Raw genomic sequence first — 20,132 nt, 5'->3', positions numbered from 1 at the left:
AAGAAAAATATTTAAACAGAATATGTCTGTGCTGCAAATTTTGTTACAAATAGCAAAACCTAACCCAAATTATTAAAAAACCAATATGATCAGAGTTCTTCAATCTGAGAAGACACTGAACTGCTAATAGATTTCAAGTATTTATGAGGAACAGATTCATACACAAATCACCTCATAAAAGTTTCATATGCACTCCAAGGAGACAAATTTTAGAACACAGTTTAATAATGCACTACAGTACATTAAACCAAACCTATGCGGAAAAAAGTATTGTACTCCCAGACTGGCCTATACAGAAGAGGCTGTATAAGTTCCCAAGACTACGTTTGCTGAACATTTTCATGAAGTTTCCAACACTTTCCGGAGGTGACTTAAAAAAACACATTTTTTAGACTGGCATGCAGGACTCTAAGGTTACAGAAACAAATTGCAATTAAAAAGGGTGTAAAAAGGAAAGGTCATGTAAAATGAATAGGAACATGACCTACCCTACACAGCACTGATGTATAAAAACTTACAGGATGGGAAGGCGCCAGCCGCATGCTTCCCTATCTAATCAGCTGTGCCTGTGATAAAGAAGGAAATAAGTTAAAGGGAGGAACTCTTCAACACTTAAACAATCCCCAAGACTCCAGTCCTGCAGTAGTTGTATTGTGTCTTTAGGATTCAGGCCAACTGAATAGCTAAAACTGTAAAAGAAAATTTAGCAGTCATCCATTGTCCACTTCATGTTTGTTCATAGATAAAGGCTTGCTTGTGCAGGGATGATAAATACTATTCTTCACAAGTTATACAGTGAGGCAAATTCTGCATCACGTAGCCCTGCTACATGACCAATGCTGTACAGCTCCATAGAGGGCAGTACAGATGCTACTGCTGTAATGACTTTCCTATTCCCTTCTGTCAAAACACCTCACTAATGTGTCTCCTGTTCCAATTCTTCACCTTTCGTAGTAATACATTGGGATGTATCTGAAAGAGGTATGCCTACTTAAAACTGGGTTTGGTAGCAGTAATATTAATTAATTCCCTCAAATTTCTAAAAAGCAACAGAGTGTCAACGGATTTAAGATCTCTGTACCTTAGATTCATAGAGATTAAGGCTGGAAAGGACCACTAGATCATCTAGTCTGATCTCCTGCATATCACAGGCTATTAAATTACACCCGGTTACTCCTGTATTGAGCCCAATACCTTATGTTTGACCAAACCATAACTTCCAGAAAGGCATCTAGTCTTGATCTGAAGGCATCAAGAGATGGAAAATCCACCACTTCCTTTGGTAGTTTGTTCCAGTTAAACACCCTCACTGTTAAAAACACGTGCCTAATTTATCATTTGAATTTGTCTGGCTTCAGTTTCCGGCCACTGGTTCTTGTTATGCCTTTCTCCACTAGATAAAAGAGCCCTTCAATACCCAGTATTTTCTCTCCATAAAGATACTTATACATCATAATCAAGTCACCTTTCATCTAGAGCCTGGTGTCCTCTCCTATTTCCATCTGCTGCCTGACTCTGGGGGTTGCTCCCTCTGACTCTTTTTTGCCTGGACAATTTTTGTAAAACGGCTGTTTATTGCTTGGGTCAAATTCTGCCTTCACTGACACCTGTGTAACCCCACTGTCTTCAAAAGGGTGGCACAGCTGTACAGGAGACCATTAAAACAGGTTTTTTATCATCCATACCTTTTAAATTTACCTTGATAATTTCCTATTCCAATTATAGGGAATGCTGTAAATTCTGCACCACAGATAAATACAAGCAGCTAAGAAGTAGTGGTCATTTGGCCAGCTTAATCTAGAGGCAAGAGTTCCGTTAATTCACAGAATAGGGTCAAGTATTGTGAAAGCTGAGTCCAGCCCTTGGGCTGTCTGACTTTGGTAGATGAGGTCATTTGTTACAATAAATGGGCTTCCCTATATTTATTGTTATGATACTAAGAAATCAATATTTCTGTATTATTTTGGGGTTGCATAAGGGAGGGGAATTTTGTGGGCAAGAGGCTATTTTTGTTGCTTCCATAGGGGCCCCTTAAGGTCTAGCTAGGTGCTCCCTTTCTATTATTGTAGAAATCCAAAGAAACAGGCATATGAAACTTGTATGGCCGGGCAAATAGTAGGAGAATGGAGTAAAGAAGGGAGATTGGCGTTTCTATAAAAAGAAAAGGAGTACTTGTGGCACCTTAGAGACTAACAAATTTATTTTAGCATTTCTATGACATCCACCTCAACCTCCTCTAACCCTAGGCAGGGTTGGGGCAGTACTGCTCTCCCACCAAACCTGTGTGAATTCCATATTTACGCTAATACTGCTCAGGTCACTGTAACCTGCCCTACTTGAGGAAAGAGCGAGCTAAGGTCCAGAGGCAGGCAGGGGAATTCCCTGGTAGCATGGTTGGTCAAGAGCATTACAGCAAGAAGTTAAAGGAGACCAAGAGACCAGCAAGGAAACACAAATCTCTGCCCATATGGTCCTGTGCCTCCAAAAATTCTGGTTTTATATATAATTCATGCATGAAAATACATTTCTGTGATTTGCTCCCTTGACTCTGAACAGCACACTGCCCCAGAACTGTGATATATTTGAAATGACCAGACTGGCTTTGATTTAATAGTTGTTTTTCTCATTAAAGTGAGCTGTTTATACAAAGATATCTTGCTTAAACAAGACAAGCTGCTCCACTACAGAAGGAATTCATTAGTCGTCGTCATAGCTGATGTACAACAAATTTCAGGTCCCTGTTTAACAGATTTTGTGTAATTTTTAAAAGCTCCAAAAGAAGGTGCACTTTTTAATTTGGGAACGTTCAGAAGTGTTTGATTCAGAAAGGACAGCTTGATTTTTATTTTCTTCTTTGAAATCTGAGAGCAAAAGAGAATGATCAAAGTGTCTGAATATTTCAATGTGATTACTGCAATTGAAACAAATTATATCTATATCTAAATAAATGCCTCTAGCTTGTAAAAGCAATAGCCTCTATAAAGACAGTCGGAGATATATTTTGTAGCTTGCCCTGTTTACTATAATGAGCCACTACTCTTTTGTTGTGAAGAGTAAAGTACATATTTTAGAAGTCATCTAACTTTTGATACTTTCCTGCACTTCCAGATATAAAGCCACAAACAATACAGTAAATAAAAAGAACTAGCACCTGCAGTTGTACAGATCATTTTAATAATGGATTTTGAAACTCACCAAGGTTCATCAAACCTCTGAATGAATTTTAAGAAGATTTGCCCTAGACCTAAAACAACAACCAAGATAATTTTCACTTGTGTTCAGGTTTCATTTGAGGGTGACCAGCCTAGGATCGCCTTTCTTCCTCCCATAAGCTAGACTATCTCTCCCTTCAGACTGAATTATCTTCTCGGAGGTCCACTCACTTGATTCCCCCTCCTGTATATTTTTTGAAACTGGCATATAAGATGTATTTCATTAAACACTCTCTTTAGCATCTTCTGGGGGAAGGCTACAGGCAGGCTGCAGCATCAGGACTGAAAACAGAGTGGTTTCAGTGGAGTATGAGCATATTTGACTCTATAAGGATAAGAGAATCCACTAGGCCAAAAAAGACAATCTCATTTTCGTGAGACACTAGAATGAGAGATATCAGATGGTAACAACATATAGGTAACACATATGAACTGTTGACCTGGAGGGCAAAGATCCTTTATCTCTTTTTACATAGGCAAATACACAAATGTATTAAAGTAATCTTATCCCAACTATTCAAACTTCTTTAGTCTTCAAAAACTGTATTCTAACTCATAAATTAAGAGGCACAAAAATGAAAAAAATCAATGAAGGGTAACCATACTTCTCAAACTTCTGAGATGATGTGGACTTGTATGGAGCCCCCACTGTAGCAAAGTTATGAAGGCTGGCCCTGCCCACCCATTGGCTCGGGATTAGCAAGCAGAAGGAGCTGGCCTCTCCAGGCTTCCAGAGCTCTGCCTGGCTAAAGAGCTAGCAGGAAATCCAGCCCCTACTTCTTGCTGCAGATAGGAAGATAGGGTTGTCTTTCGAGTAAGGAATATATGGGCTGCAGCCATGGCACAGTGCTGCTGCAGGGAGACAATAGGCCATGAGTCTGAACTTCAGGCTGGAGAAGAGGCCGAGGGAATAGCCTGTCTGCGTGGCCACTGTGAGCATGCAGTGCACATGAGAACCACCCAGAGCCCAGATGACGGCCTGATCTGTGACTGAAGGACTGATGCTGAAGGGGCTTTTGGACGGTTTGTTGACCAGTAAAGGCTCTGGAGTGACTTCTGCATGAATTCCTGCCTCGCGAAAAGTTGTAGGGGAGAGTTTGGAACTAACATACAGTAAAAGGAGCCACGGTATCACTTAAACTTTCGGTAAAGGGCATGGATTGGTTCTCATTATAATTGATTGGTCCATCCCTAGTATAGTTGAACTATGCAGTCCTCTCATCAAATCTGTCTTTAAGAATGTTGGCCATATTCTCAGCTGATAGCAACTGGTGTAGCTCCATTTACTTCAATAAGGCTATGCCAATTTACATTAGCTGAGGATCTGTTCCTCCATTCTTCCCATTTTAAAATAAATTGTCATTGTTTGAAACAGATGTGTTTATTTCAATCTGACAGAATCAAATATGTCAGTGGAGTTATACCAGGTATAAACTGGTCCCTTAACTTAAATGGAGGTAGAATGGTTTTAAGTCAATAAGTAATTAGAATAACGTTTCAAATACATGCAATCTGGAGGAAAATAAATTAAAAATCATTGTTGCTTGAATCACTGCATCATTTGCTAAGCATGTGGTTTTAAAATTAATCATTTACAGTTCAGTTCAATAATGAAAAAGTTACCATAGCAACTCTAAATATCATGGCACTTCTAATACTTCCACAGTATAGTATAGGTCACTTTCCTAGCAAACACTAAAATGATACATAATATCATGCTAATTTTGTATCTTGGACTTGATGAAAATCAAAATAAGTGTCTACATTTGAACACAGACATATCTTCATTTATGGCTGTAATCTAGCTCTCAACTGGTATTTAAAGTGCCTATTTTGCCTCCTTGCTTCTAGATCTCACCAACCCCGGATTAAGCAAAAGATGAGGCTAGCCTGTCCTCACCTTGAAGTCATTCTTACCATAAGGAATGCTGAGAGACAATTGTGCCAATATATTTTCTGTGTTACTTTCCCTATTATTCTAATACTTGAAATACTTGTAGGAAAACAGGAATTTTTTTTCTTTCCAGGAGTCCATGTGCTCCTGCTACATACTCCCCATCTGAAGTAGTAATCCTGTTTGGAATATCAGAATTGGTTGCTGTATAAATAACTGTGTTTTGACAAACATGAGTTCATGTGGGGAATAAGCAGCAGAGTCTAATGAATTTGTTAGAAACAAAGATGCTATTTTTGTTCAAATGAATACAGAGTGCCTGCTTCTGACCTCATTTACACAGGATTGACACCAGTGTACATCATTGCCTTCAATTGAGTAACCTCTGATTTATACCAGGGCAACATCAAAATTAGGCCCAGAAAACCTATGCTAACTTAAAAGAGAATTATTTCTAAATGGACTTTCAAAGTTTCTCAAGGGGTCTCAGCAGGTTTTTATACATTTAAATCACTAAAGAATGAGGATGGGTATTAGGTGATATTACTAAGGTGCTGAGAAATGGTACACTTCCTGAGTTAAAGGGGTGTTACAGAATAGAGCAGATGGATTGGAGTGCAGCATTAGAGGTTGTGACTTCCAAAATATTTGACTGGCAATTTTAAACTGGATAATAACTATGAAGACTATCTCTCTTTACTTCCCTTCTCATCTGTGTACATCCCGCAAAGGAAATCAGAGCTGGGTTTTCAACAGTGATGGGCAAATTCAGAAAGCTTTGTTCAGAGAAGTATCCAAACTATTCCAAAACCCTGGCCATGCAGAACTGGCATTGGAACTCTCAGAACACCCTTTCTCATGAAGTTTCCTGGTTTTGATCAAGCTGGAAATAGCACTAAAACAGTCTGACCTGTGGTACTTGACGCATCAGTTTCTGGTACTGCCCAGAAGTCAGAGTACAGAAATGCAGTTAGGGATCAGACCCTCATGTGCTGGTGATGCACCTGGAACAGCTGGCAGGGGGTAGTAAAAAGTGTTTTTATGGCCTCCCTATACTGGGGTGAACTGGGACCCACTCACCGAGCCAACCCCCAACATGTCTCCTATATTTAGGGACATGGTGAGGGTGGTGTAAAACTTGTTATGTTGACGCTATGCCACTCAGATATGTCCCTTACGCTAAACTAATCTCAAATTAGCTGCTTATGTCCAACTTCTGGCTGCAGCCGCTCTGCACTGCAGGACTGGCCCAAACAACTGGAAGGGGAGCGAAGATCTGGCCCTACATGTCTATCTACATGTTTACACCCACAAAATGCAGTAACCATTTTTGACCCTATAAAGTTGGGGTTTCTGTGTGAACTGTGTCTTTTGCTCATAGCCACAGGCCCAATCAGAGAGCAGGAAAAGGGTTACATGCATGAAAATTAATCACTACAACTTTAAATGGTTAGTATGATGCCCAAGGTAATGTCTCATTATTTCCTAGTGTTCCCTCTGTCCGTTTCTATATCCCTCCAAACAATATTTATATTTATGACACACCTGACCGCCCACTAATGCACTCTGAAATAAGTGACTTCATTTCATTAAACAGTTACTGATACAAATGCAGTGTATTTCTTTTCAGCACGCTCTTTTTTATCTCCTTTTACATTTATGTAAGGCTTTGGGAATCATTGAGCTGCTCTGTAAGTTAAACATTTTCAAGACAAACACTTTTCAGAGCAGCCTACAAGATAAATATTTAAAGCAATCTCCTCCACCCCCCAGGCCTCCCCTGTGTCTGGCAAATAACCCTGTTTAAGACTTGCATATTGTAACAATACTGATATTGAGCCAAATTCAGCACTGGTGTAAATGACACACAACTCCACTGACTTAAGTGGAACTGCATCCCCTTAGAACAATGGTGAACTTATCCCACTCTGTTTTGGTTTCATCCTTTATACACACATCTTCAGATGCACATGCCACACAAAAGCCAAACTAGGACATGTCATTATCAAGTGTGTCAGAATCTATTTATGAGGAAATGGTGTTGTGTGTCAAAAAACACAAAGCCCAGTAGTTACTCATGTTGCATAGCACCTTAACCATGAGAGGTCTAATTCACTTCAGTGGAACCACTTATATAATAAAGCTCTATTTCACATGAGTAGGGCCCTGCCAAATTCACGGCCATGAAAAACGCGTCACGGACCATGAAATCTGGTCTCCTCCTGTGAAATCTGGTCTTTTACCCTATGCTATACAGATTTAATGGGGGAGACCAGTGTTTCTCATATTGGGGGTCCTGACCCAAAAAGTCAGCTGCAGAGGGGTCACAAGGTTATTTTAGGGGGGTCGCAGTATTGCCACCCTTACTTCTGTGCTGTCTTCAGAGCTGGGTGGCTGCAGAACAGTGCAGAAGGATGGCGACACAGTATCCAGCGTGGCCTGGGGGGCTAGTGGGGGACCTGGTGCCAGCAGCAGCAAGTGACCCAGCCCCAGCCTGCCCTGCTCTGCCCGGCATTGCTCAGGGGAGGGGGCAGAAGTCAGAAAGAGGCAGTGCAGGGGCTTGGGGTGGAATGGGAGCGGGGCACGGGCAGAGCAGGGATGGGAAGAGGCGGGGCGGGGACTTGTGGGAAGGGGTGCAGTGGGGCCGGGGCCTGGGGTGGAGGGTGTCCCGGGCCCCACACTCTCCTAGGGACAGCCCTGAGAATGGCAATACCGTACCATACCACCCTTACTTCTGCACTGCTGCCATCAGAGCTGGGCAGCCAGAGAGTGGTGGCTGCTGACTGAGGGCCCAGCTCTGCAGGCAGCAGAACAGAAGTAAGGGTGGCAATATCACACCATGCCACCCTCCCTTCTGCACTGCTGCTGGCGGTGGCTCTGCCTTCAGAGCTGGGATCCCGGCCAGCAGCCGCCGCTCTCCAGCTGTCCAGCTCTGAAGGCAGGGCCGCCGCCAGCAGCAGCACAGAAGGAAGGGTAGCAGAACTGCAACCCCCCCTACAATAACCTTGCAGACCCCACGCCCCACAACAACTCCTTTTTGGGTCAGGACCCCTACAATGACAACACCATGAAATTTATGGTTTTTTAAAATCCTATGACCATGAAATTGACCAAAACGGACCGTGAATTTTGGTAGGGCCCTACACATGAGCAAGGCAATCTGACCCATAAAGTTTAGTGATGAGCAAAATTCAAAATAACTAGAAGCTTAACTGAATCCTGTCTGAAAAAAATATATCATGAATGAATGAATGAATGGTAGCATCAGCAGCAAAAACACAAGAATAATACATTTTGCATTAACTCAGGGCTTTACATGTTCAAAATGCTGTACAAACAAACTAATCCTTGGGTAGGTTTTGTGGGAAAAAATTTTCTTCAAAAAGTGACTCCAATATAATGGCTAAATAATACAGAGTAATTAGCTAAAGCATACACTATGGGTTTGTCCCGCTTTCACTGCAGTCAATTAAAGACTCCCATTGACTGCAACAAGAGCTGGTGCACACCTTAAGAGTATGTCTACACTGCAATTAAAAACCCTGTGAGGTGGGAGGTCCCAGAGCTCAGGCTGCAGCCTGAGCCCAAAAGTCTACACCACAATTAAACAGTCCCTTAGCCCAAGCCCTGCAAGCCTGGCATGGACTAGCCACAGGTGTCTAATTGTAGCGTAGACATAATAAGTTACTACCAGTGCTTAACCTCTCTTACCAATGGTTCCCTTGAAGATAACCGGAAGACTGAAATTATGATAGATATCACCTTACTTCTGTCAAATGTGGATATAGACACCAAAGGATATTCAGAACAAAAGGCGTTCAGACGACATCTTCTTCCTCCTTATCTCCAGCTCAGTTGAAAAACTAGAGGAACCAAGTTTGCCCTCACATCCATGGGGATAGGTGAACCATATAATGCACTGACACTTTGCACAGAAGTTTAACATTATTGCTCTTTACTTAATCACATGAGAAATACACAGATCTGTACAAAAAGAATAAACCCTACAATCATTTCCCTGACTCAGTTTCCTCACCACTCCAGAGCATTCTTTGGGCTAGAGTCAGGGTCCTCTGTGGGATCCTGGATCCCCATGCAGCTGCATGACTTCTTTCCCAAACCATGGAGCCTATCTTCCTAAGTAAGTTGGCTTCCAACGATCCTGGTAAGCCGCCCCATTTTCCTATCCTGCCCAATTTCCTGAGTATGTCTCTGTAAGTATTTCCCATGTGAGTCTTTTGGCTTTGTCCTTCAGTAACTCTCCATTGCTCTCCACTTCCCTCTCCTCTTCAGACAGGAGGAGGAAGTATCTACTCCCAGATCAAGCAAACCCATTGTACCAAGGTACTTTACCTATGATCACTGAGTTATAATGACTCCCCATTGTCTCTAGCCTGGCAGAGATGTGGAAACGGTGCCAGCTCATGGGGAAACACATACAGAGGAGCACTTGTGATATGGCAATTTTCATAGTAATAACTTTATAATATGAACCAGGATACATAAGTGGTACAGACAGACTCCCCAAATTGTCACACTGTGCAAGTAACATCTCACAAAGGGGTCGCAATCTGGCCTTACAAAAGGAGTTGCATGTCAGAATCTTTTAGTGCATTGGAAGTGCAATGGGGCTCTTCTTTAATCAGAAACACAAATCAAAAAATGCACAGCAGATTCTTTGCATTTACAGTTCATACCACTGAGCACCTGGTCCTGCCTTTCAGTGCTAATGACAATCCATTCTCTGCTAATCTCTGTCAGAGCTCTCAATAACCCCGAAATGGTGGCACAGACTTAACTGAGGCTGTCTCCAGCGCTGGACCACAGGGCTTGCTCTTGTAAGATTCTCAATTGTCATTCTCAATGGTAAAACTGCCATTGGCTGTAATGGGCGCATGTGGAATCCCATTGTGATCTAGAAGAAAGTCAGCAGCAGTACTGATAGATGGGGTCAGACCAGTGAATTTAAAGGAAACCTATAATTCTATATCCTGTAATGAACAGATCATAAGGTCTGAGTAGAACAACAATGGAGCAGGCAAAGAGCAGCAGTGGGGCCCAAAGGCTGATGTTAAAGAACCCCCCTAAAGCTTTAAGAAATGTATATTACACAAATACACAGGCCCAAACCTTCAAAGCATGATGCTATGAGGATCTGTGCATCTTCAGCTCCTACCGAAGTCACCCTTCCTAGAGGCACTCAGCACCTCACGAGATCGGGCTCCTCAATGTCTTTTTCCTGGGGTTCTAAGAGGAAGTCCTACCTCACAAGATAACAAGGGAAAAACACAATAGGAATGAGCGAGCCAACTACAAAGGTTAGGATGAGAAACAGGACTATTGGAACCGTTCACTCTCAGAAGTAGCTGATGTTCCTCCACTCCTTACTAAAGGTTCCTAATTTGGTTCCTGGCATCTACCAAAAAGCTGACAGCTGAATCCAGACCAAGTTAAAGATAATATACAAATTTCAACAAACTCCAGCATCACCAATGGCTAAAGCATGCATAACTTTACTTTATAAATCACCACAGCATTAACTATCTGTTGGGAAAAAGAGAGCAACAGTCAGTATTTAGCTACCTTTCAATGTGCAGTTAGGCCAAGGAACACTTTCTTCTGGGGGCACTGCAGTCCACACTCCTGTTGGATGGCACAAATAGCCATTTGCTGGTTCACTGTCAAACTGGAAACCATCTTTGCAACGAATAATGCAGTAATCAGCTCGACAGTACAAAAATCCATTTGTGGGAGATGGAAATTTCTTGCATGCTGAGAAAAACAAGCAAGATCCTTTTAGATTTAAAAAAATAATTTGAAAATATTAAAAGTTGATTTTTGTGTGTGTTACAAAGCCATTTATTAAGTCAATAACTGTACCTGTAGTTTATCTGTGCATTTCAGTTACTTTGCTGTCAAACTCCAGCATTTGTTAACCTGTCATTTAACTTCAAATGAGGAAAAAGCATGTTCTCGGTCTGCAATCCAGAAGGAGATTGGTATGTTTCAACTGGATTCCCCATTGCATGTGCTGTTAAAATCTTCGCAATTATAATTACCTGAAGGTGGCATCTGTCCTGGGGATAGCAAGGAAGACACTGTCAGAAGACAAACGGATGCCATGGTTGTGAGAAAAAGCAGCATGATTTGGATATTTTTTTTAATTGAAGCATCAACTCCTGTACAGCATAGAGATGCTGGTACTCTTCACCTAATCGAGAAACCCTGTTTACTTAACAGTTAAACATTTAACTGGGGACAAATAAACCTTGCAAACATTACCAAGGCTAAAGGGGAAGAGCCGTAGATAGACATGTTAATGATCATAAAGAAGACAAAGGGCAGTGAATGTATTCACTGAGGTGCATAACATTTATACAAATTGATTAGCTATTTTAAAGTGATGGCCCAGGTTGATGTTGATACCATTCCTAAACTTACGGAGCAGCCTTAGGAGATGATTGGCTCACCTTTCATTAATTTGCTCCTCCTGCATTCCAGGGTCTAAGTGGTTTTCTTGTCACTTTTGTCAATATTTTGGGATGGATCTTCTGCCAGACTAGTTTTAATAAAATTTAAATAGTCTTATCCATCTGTTCCGCAATGATCACTGCTTCTAAATAGATTTTTTTTCTTTTTAGGTATTTGAATACATTTCATATCATATAAATAAAATCAATATTAAAGACTACTGATGCAAGAAACTAGGAATGGCACACACCAAGATTATTGTCTACTACCGTCTGTGCTATGCAGTGCAAAGAGGAGAACCTTTCCTCAAGGAGTTTACAACTTCAATCCCATTATGCTCCCCTACTATTTAAAATAAGTAGAAGGAAACTTACTAATGTGAGAACTGAATGGCCCTAATATAACCCGAATGTCTAAGCATTCTTCTCCCTACCACGCGGGTCTGCAGAACCAGAGCAGTTGCCGGGGCTGTGGATAGTTTGAGTATATTCTGGCTGACTTTATTGAAGAAATCTCTGAACAGTGCTTCCTATCAACAGCAGTAGAGCAGGACCAATAACTGTGCTGCTATGAGCTGCTGGCTCCCAGCTGCAATCTAGGACTGGCACAAGGCAATCAGAGCAGATGTTAATGCTATCTCTGGAAGCGTAAATTCTCTGCAGACTTGTGGATTGGCTGCAGTTTAAGGTGGGCACATGCTCCTCCCCCAAAGCCTGGCCCCACCCTTTGTTTCCATGTGGACTATGGTCTGTTGGGTTTTGCTTAGTGAGAAGTTAGCTATGTGGAGACTGGGCAGCACCTTTCTTAGCTACTTGCCTACTCCACAAACTCTCTCTATAGATTTAATCCCATCTGCACTGTGCAGTGAGTAGAGGAGTACCATGTGGTGCTATGTGGTTAATGTAGTCAGTAAAATGCACTCAAAGCATGTATGTAAGATCAAAGAGCATATAAGAATAAAGAATCCATATTCACTCATTCACTGACTGAGCACAGATAAACACAATGCTGTGCGATACATAAACAGCAAGACCCCGTCTCAGTAGGGCGGGGAAGGGAAGGAATTAAAATCTTAGTTAAAGAACAAATCTTGTATAAAGGTTGTCAAGTAAGGTGTCTATGGAAAGGTTATGATTTGCTGAATATGATTATGTTATTTTTATGCATGTATCATTTTTGTATTTGATGTTATGAGTATTGGCTCTACACCTAGATTTCAAATGTTTCCTCCTGGGATAACACCCACAAGGTATTTAGCCAGCACATTTTGGAGGGCCCATCAAATTGAATGGCCCATCAAAAGAACATTTAACTCACAATGGAAGATGCCCACCTACCCTGAATCGACTTTCCTGTGAACGTGCTGTTTGAGGTATAGGTAATGACTTCTACTGTGACTAAGCAAAATTATGCATGGACATGTGACTTGCCCATGTGACTCCAAACACCACCTTGTCACCTGTGATTTGTTTCAACCAATGGGTTTACCTCCACATGGCAGAAGCTATAAAAGGCCCTGGAAACATCTCCATTTTGCCTCTTTTCTGCTTGAAGCATGGACTATGGACTTATACTAATAGGAGCATTCTAACCAAGGGACTGAGGTCCTTCCAATTATTTGGAAGCAAACAGAAACTTGACTTAAATCAGTAGTTTATTCCATCACTGCTAGAAGCCTGAACCAAGAACTTTGGAATTACTGTATGTATTTGACTCCTTTAACCAATTTTAACTCTCACCTTTCTTTCTTCCCTTTTATGATACTAAAGGATTGGCAACAACGTGGTTTTTTGGGTAAGATCTGAGTTATATATTGACCTGGGTGTGTGGCTGGTCCTTTGGGATCAGATTAACCTTTTATTTGATGAGATTGGTTTTAAAGAACCACTCATATCTAAATCTAGTGTTTTTGGTGGTGATGCAAAGACTGGAATGCCTAAGGAAACTGCTGTTCTAACATCTTGTTAGCCAGTGTGGTGAAATAGAAGTTTACTTTTGTTGCTGGTTTGGTATACCTCATGGGAGAGTAACCTCCAGTTTTAGGGTATATCTGCTCTATTTCTCAGCAGTTTGTCCTGAATTTGGTATTCTCAGTTGTGACCCACGAATGCACCGTTACACCTCCATTTTGTGGGATGGAGGGCGGGGTAGACATGGAGCTGCTCTGTAATAATTTATAAATACTGTATGTTGACCTGGCTCTTGGGGTGTTTACTAAATAAATAAGTTGATTTAGTTTTAACAGTGTAAGGGAAACAAGCAGGAAGAATGGCTCAAGATAAGCCATCCTGCAGTAAACACTCAATGACTGCTAAGAGAACATGCCCGAGGTAGTTGCTGTGAAGGTTCTATCTCCTGACTCCAGTCAATTATAGCACTGGTTTTTGACAAGCTGGGCTGACAGTCCAGGAATGGACAAAAACCAAAGGATCTCTGGCTGGATAAAAACAGCCTCTCTCTTTCCAGAGCGGAGTTTGTTGCTGGGGAGCTGTTCAGACTGTGACAGACACCTGCTAGAGTGTTCAAAGAAGCTAAGCCTGACTAGCCCACTAGCACAGGATGGTAGGGCTTTAGGTAAGACAGGTGTGTATAGTGCGTTTGTTGTTTTAAAATCCTTCTTTATTCTATATTTGTTCCAGCAGTTAAAATGAAACAATGGCTTGATTTAAGACTATCTATCCGGTCACTGTATTCACAACTGGTCACAGATTCTCAAAGGGAAGAAACACAGCACCCAGTCAGAGCTGTCAATTATGTAAGCATGGTTGATGCACATTGTTGCAGCTTGGGCTAAGCTCAGGTTCTGAAGCCCACCCCGCACCTGACGCTTCAGAGCCAGAGATACAGCCCAAGCTGGAACTTTTATGCAACTATTTTTGAGCACTAGCATGAGCCCTGCAAACCTGAGTCTATCAACCCGGGCTGGGACACTTGGTCCTGCAGGCTCCAAATGCTTTGTAGACATAAGGGCTCAGAAAAAGCAAAACTATCTGTGACCATTTGGTTTGCAAGGGACAATTCTGCCCTTTGCTGAGTCCTAAAGATGAAGCAAGAAAAACGTATTTATTTTTCATTTCCCTTTCGCTTACATGAACCTCCCTTGAAGGGAACTGAAACTTCCCTAGAGACACCAGCCTTTACCATTTGAGGAACATACTATGGAAATGTTTTTTCACATATACTGTATGACCTTAAAATGAGCCTGACTTGCTTCACGGTATGTTTGAAATGCGGGGAAAAAAAATACTGGATGTTGAAAAAAAAACCTAGGGAAATCTGTTTCCTCCTACACTTCTACATTTAGCACTGAGCTTGACATGACCTTCAATTTCCCATGATATAATCAGATATAAATGTGTGTTTACTTAATCGTGATGAAATAATACTGATTACAGAGATTTTGTGTAAAATACAAGTTTATAGCCTAGACTATAGTTACACGTTTACAGTTTTTACGAGTCTCTAAAATAGATTTCTTCTACTCTTCGAATTATTGCATGCACACACATCCAATCTAGATTATATTTAGGAAACTCATTTTCTTTTTTGTAGAAACTCATTTCAAAGAAAATATCCAAGTCTGTTCTATATACACAGTGCAATATTCTAATAAATGGATGGACTAATTTACCAGCTAAAAATTTAATCATTTCACAGCATATGTAACTTCTTACTACTTCCTCTTTTGTAAAACCTGAAGCAAATAATAAAACCACCACTGTTCACTGTTCTGTTCTTCCAAACATGAGGAGCAATCATATAATTAGAACCTCAGATCATTTATTTTTTAATTAAGGAAAACAAGAAAAAAAGAACAAAAGTAAAGTTTATATGCAATACAGTGAGGGGGTGTATTTTCTCTAACAAGACTGCAGCTACTGTGACAGCACAATGTTCATGCACTCAGATGTGTGCTCTTCAAAATCTAAAGATGCATTACAAAGAAAGGCATTATAATTTCATCAGCACAGGACCTGACCACTTTAACTCTGAATATTCAATACATGCAATGAACTGTTTGCAACTGGGTTGCAGACCAAGAATTATTCACAGAAATTACTGGCAAATAATTTTGATTAAACAAATATATCTGAGAAAACTATGATCTGTTTGTGGACACTTCACACACCAGAAAAAGAGGTGTGATTCATCAAATAAGTTACTCAGTACAAGTTATGGCCCTGATTCAGCAAAACAGTGACATGTGCCTAAATGCTTTGCTGAATTCACGCCTATTGTCCACCTCTAATTATCAGCCAGAAACATGTATCTGAAGTGCTGCATATTTTGGTAAAAAAAATCTTGTATTTATATGCCTTGAAGAAGACAGGAAGCTGCATGTAGTGTAAGTTATGATGCTGTTGTACAACTGAATGCTTTCAATCCCTATCCAAAATTGTATCTTTTGGTTTATTTGTTTTCCCTTTATTAATGTTTGTTCTTTTCCACCCCAAATTGTGATCCTGTAAAACAGAAAATGAATCCTTCCCTAAATAGAGCATTCAGCATACAAACAGCAGCAAAGGGCTGGAATGTACAAGCCCTTATTCACACCAACATTCTCACTCAAGTTAGCAGAGCTACTCTTGTCAGCGAAGAGTCCTCACATAAGTAAAGACCTTGAACAATTGAGTCCATAACCACCTTTTAAAAAATCTATTTTGATTCCCCCAGTGATATGCTGGCTGGTTCCAATGTGCAGTGAAGCATCATGATGGTCCCACAGATATCCGATGAAGTGAGCTGTAGCTCACGAAAGCTTATGCTCAAATAAATTTGTTAGTCTCTAAGGTGCGACAAGTACTCCTTTTCTTTTTAGGAAAGCCTGGCTTTTTTTCATCATTTCATTTAGCTATCAACATTTACTATTATTATTTTATATCCTTGAGGATCGGAAAATAAATATTTTAAAGCTTACTTCTTGTTAACTTGCTGAATGCCCATTTTAGCAGTTGTGGGACCTTGAGCACATACTGAGGAAACAGATGAATTTCCTTACTGTTTCAAGTGCATCAATTACTCTTCACTTGCTTTCTTACTCTGTTGTATAACGTCCCTGTGCACTGCTAAACACCTGCTTTATTTCACACAAAATGTGGCATGCAGCACTCTTAAAGGGACACTACCAACTTAAAAAGCACATTCTGCCTGAAACTCTAACCTTCTATTGCAACAGGTAACACCTGGCATTTATAACTAAAATACACTAGTTGTACAAAAGTATTTGTCTGTTTTTGTAGATTTGACTGTACGTTGGCCAAGATTTTAAAAAAATAAGATTCTAAAGTTAGGTTCTGACATCGATGTTTAAGCACCTAAACAAATGGACAGATTTTCCAAAGTACTGGGCGTGTTTAAAGTTAAGTATATAAGTACGTGTTTACATGATCAGGACCTAAGATTTTAAAACTATGAACCAAAAGTTGTTCCTTTTCTACAGAAAATAGCATCTTCGACTGATTAAGCTTTAAGAGACAATATTACTATTCATTTTTGTTCAGATCTAAAAATTGGCCCAAATAATTTTAAACAAATATAAACATCAAGCTTTTTGTCCATCCCTATTTCCTAAGAGACAAAGGCCATTGTACTAAGGAAAATAGAAATTTTGACCTTGGGGAAACCAAAAGCACTTGCAGGTACACTAGTTACAATATCTGGAATGGTTTATGGAGTCTTCCAAAAATAGAAATATATTAAATTGAATATTTGGACCTTGGATAATTCACAGATCTTCTCATTTAAACTTTGCTTAATAACAGAAAATCTTCTTTCAGTTGAGTAAGAGTGCTCAATAATACAGTTGTAATTTGTCACACACACATGCAAAACAAAACGTTCACTAATTTTGTGCCTCAGTTTTTGGGTGGCCATCTTGATATACCCGCAGGTGTCAAGTTTGGCACTCAAAAAGTGAGACATCCAAAATTAATAGACACTACTGAAAATTTACAGCACATTGTCTAGAGAATTGTTCTTTTAAACACTTTGGTCAAATGTTTTGAGAATGCCCACTTCACTATGCACACCCGACTATATGGATACCAAACAAAAGATTATCAATATATATGGCAAAGATCATTACACAACAGTAGAGCAGACTTTCCTTCTTAGACCTTATAATCATCAAGCAGGTCATTTTTCTCTCAATAATTCAACCTCCATGTTACCATTGTGATGGAAGAACTAATAACTTTTGTGGCCTGCTACAGGGAATAGTATAAGAAATACAAGCACTCCATTCCTTTGTAGTTAATACATTCAGGCAATCTGCAAGAAGCTGGCTCAAAGACCCCAGTGCTCTACGCAAAGGCACAATAAAGCTATCTGTGATACCTAGATGGCTCATTACAGTCGTATCTTAGCAGCTCACAACACTCCTGTGAGGTAAGGAAGGACTACTATGCCCATTTTACTGATTAGGAACTGAACTACGGTGCAGGGAGACTAAGTGGTCAAACAGGAAGCCTATGACAGACCAGGGACTTGAACCTACATATCTAGGTTAGCACCCTAACTACTGGGCCATCTTTGCAACATTACCTACAGCTGCTGCTCCTGAAGATCTCATATGGCTGGTCAGGACTGGAAGCTGCTGTGACACTAGCACTGACAGGCATGCACTTGTATGCATTGGGGTAAAGTGAGTCACCCAGCCATTGTGATATCAGCATTCGCACTAGTACCGTAGGTGCACAGTTACAACAGTTATAGATGAAGCCTTTTTTTAACCCTTTTATTAAACAAAAACTAGAGGTTAGGCCTAAACCACTTGATTAATTTAGTGAATAGAATTATGTTAATACAAGTAAATTACACTACGACCACTTAATAAAAAAGTCACAGATAGATGCAGTTAAAAAAAGGGAGGGAAAGTGTGTTTTCTTTGGAGTCTGGAAGAGCATTTACTGGCAACTTGCAGCACCTGAGCTCCACCTACCAGTCAGTTTGCTTTGGTTTACAATCAGTGAACGGAAGGAGCCCAACCTTGTTGTTATAATTATTATTTTACAACTTTTGGCATTGAATTCAACAGCCGACCTAGCCCATCTGGTTACATTTCCTTCAGTGGTCTCTTCATTTCCCCTGGAGGATTTTCTGTTTCTTCAATATTGACTCATATTGTGTAACCATAAAATCAAGAGGATATACTCCTAGTTCCAGCCTCCCAAAGGAGTACTGAGATTTGCTCCTATAAAAAGTTGTTATTGCTAGAGGTATTGCTGGAGCTGCTAACCTTTCCTCAGTCTCTTTGAGCTCTGTCCTCTGCTGTCTTGTAAAAGTTGGCAAACACTAATGGCACATTCTCTGAGCAAGGCCTTTGACACTCTGTCAGGAAAGCTGGACTTAAATTCTACAACAAAAACACCTAGTTTTATGGCAGGCTGGGGCATCAGACTGGAAATTCTGCAACAGCTTCACTTATATTAATAAAGGAACATTTTTATTAAATAAAATTAAATATGAAAAACATTAATACAGCTAACACTGTAATCCCTAGATTACTTATTTTGATGTTATGTGCAATGTATTATATACTCTGCCAACCTTTTCACTTTGGAAAGTGTCAGAGATATTTGCACTGACAGTGCACAGCTACGTCATAGAAGCTGTCCAGAGAATTTGGAGGTGTTGGCAACGGGTTGGGAGGCAGTTATGACTCTTGGCACTCCAGAAAACATGGCAGATAGTTTGGAACTGTGGGGTAAGTATAACAGCCAGTTGCTTCAGATAAAGGAGCAGCAGCAGAAAGAGTTAACAACATTTTACATTGATCACTCATCTTTAGGTTTCATAGTTAAACCATTGGGATGAATGCGATAGGACACACTTCAGTGCTCTTGTTTAAGGCTGTATGCAAACTCAGGGACACAACACTGCAGTTTATGTTTTAAACGTGTTCTTTGAAACCATAAAAGTTAGAAACATAACTTGGACTCTGTGGAATGACATTGTGGCCAGGGGCTCCAGTCGCAAAATCAAAAAATTGCAAAACACACCAACCCCATTTCTGAACTCCCTCTTTCTCCCACTTATTCTCACCCTTCTACAACCAAGAAGTGAGAAAACACATACCTACTTGCTGTAGGTTTCCTGGTCCTTTTTAACTTAATGAAAAATTATACAATTTACCTATCATGAAGATTTTCAATTCAGATTGCACAATGTTTTATTTAATTTATTATAACTGTAATATATTTTGTTAAAACAAACAAAAAAACAAACAAAAAAACCAGTTAAAAATTAAGGGTTGGCCCTTCAGAAAAACAGAGATCTAACTAGAACTTCAGTCCACATACCAGACTGTACTCAGTTGAATCTAAACCTTTACCTAAGTTAACTTCCCCCCAGTCTTCCACTCCTAGCCCTTACATGATTCAGAGAATGTTTATGCCTTCCACAGGCCTTTCCCCTTTTCTGATATCCTAAATCCAGTTCAAGGTCTCTGCTAGTTAGGAATCTCCAGTAGGTCGGCGGCTATATTCAAATGATAATGGCTGCAGTCTTCATATTGATTGAGTTACCAAACTTTAGGCACCCAAGTCTGGAAACTA

At 40.3% G+C, this 20,132-nt stretch overlaps 1 protein-coding gene across 1 annotated transcript in view; it reads right to left on the bottom strand.

The window, feature by feature from the left end:
• Positions 1–11,285, bottom strand: part of LOC141995610 (hyalin-like) — a 96,707-nt gene extending 85,422 nt beyond the window's left edge. Inside the window, exons 1-2 of the mRNA XM_074966865.1 lie at positions 11,166–11,285; positions 10,690–10,878 (exon numbers count right to left, since the gene is read on the bottom strand). Coding sequence (XP_074822966.1) covers positions 10,690–10,878; positions 11,166–11,250 — 274 coding nt within the window. The 5' untranslated portion in view covers positions 11,251–11,285. The remainder of the gene's footprint in view (positions 1–10,689; positions 10,879–11,165) is intronic.
• Positions 11,286–20,132: the final 8,847 nt, after the last annotated feature.

Source organism: Natator depressus, chromosome 11, assembly GCF_965152275.1.
Source record: "Natator depressus isolate rNatDep1 chromosome 11, rNatDep2.hap1, whole genome shotgun sequence".
In the NCBI taxonomy this organism is placed as follows: Eukaryota; Metazoa; Chordata; order Testudines; family Cheloniidae; genus Natator; species Natator depressus.
Note: the sequence above shows the minus strand (reverse complement) of the source record. Positions and strands in the feature narration are given on the sequence as shown.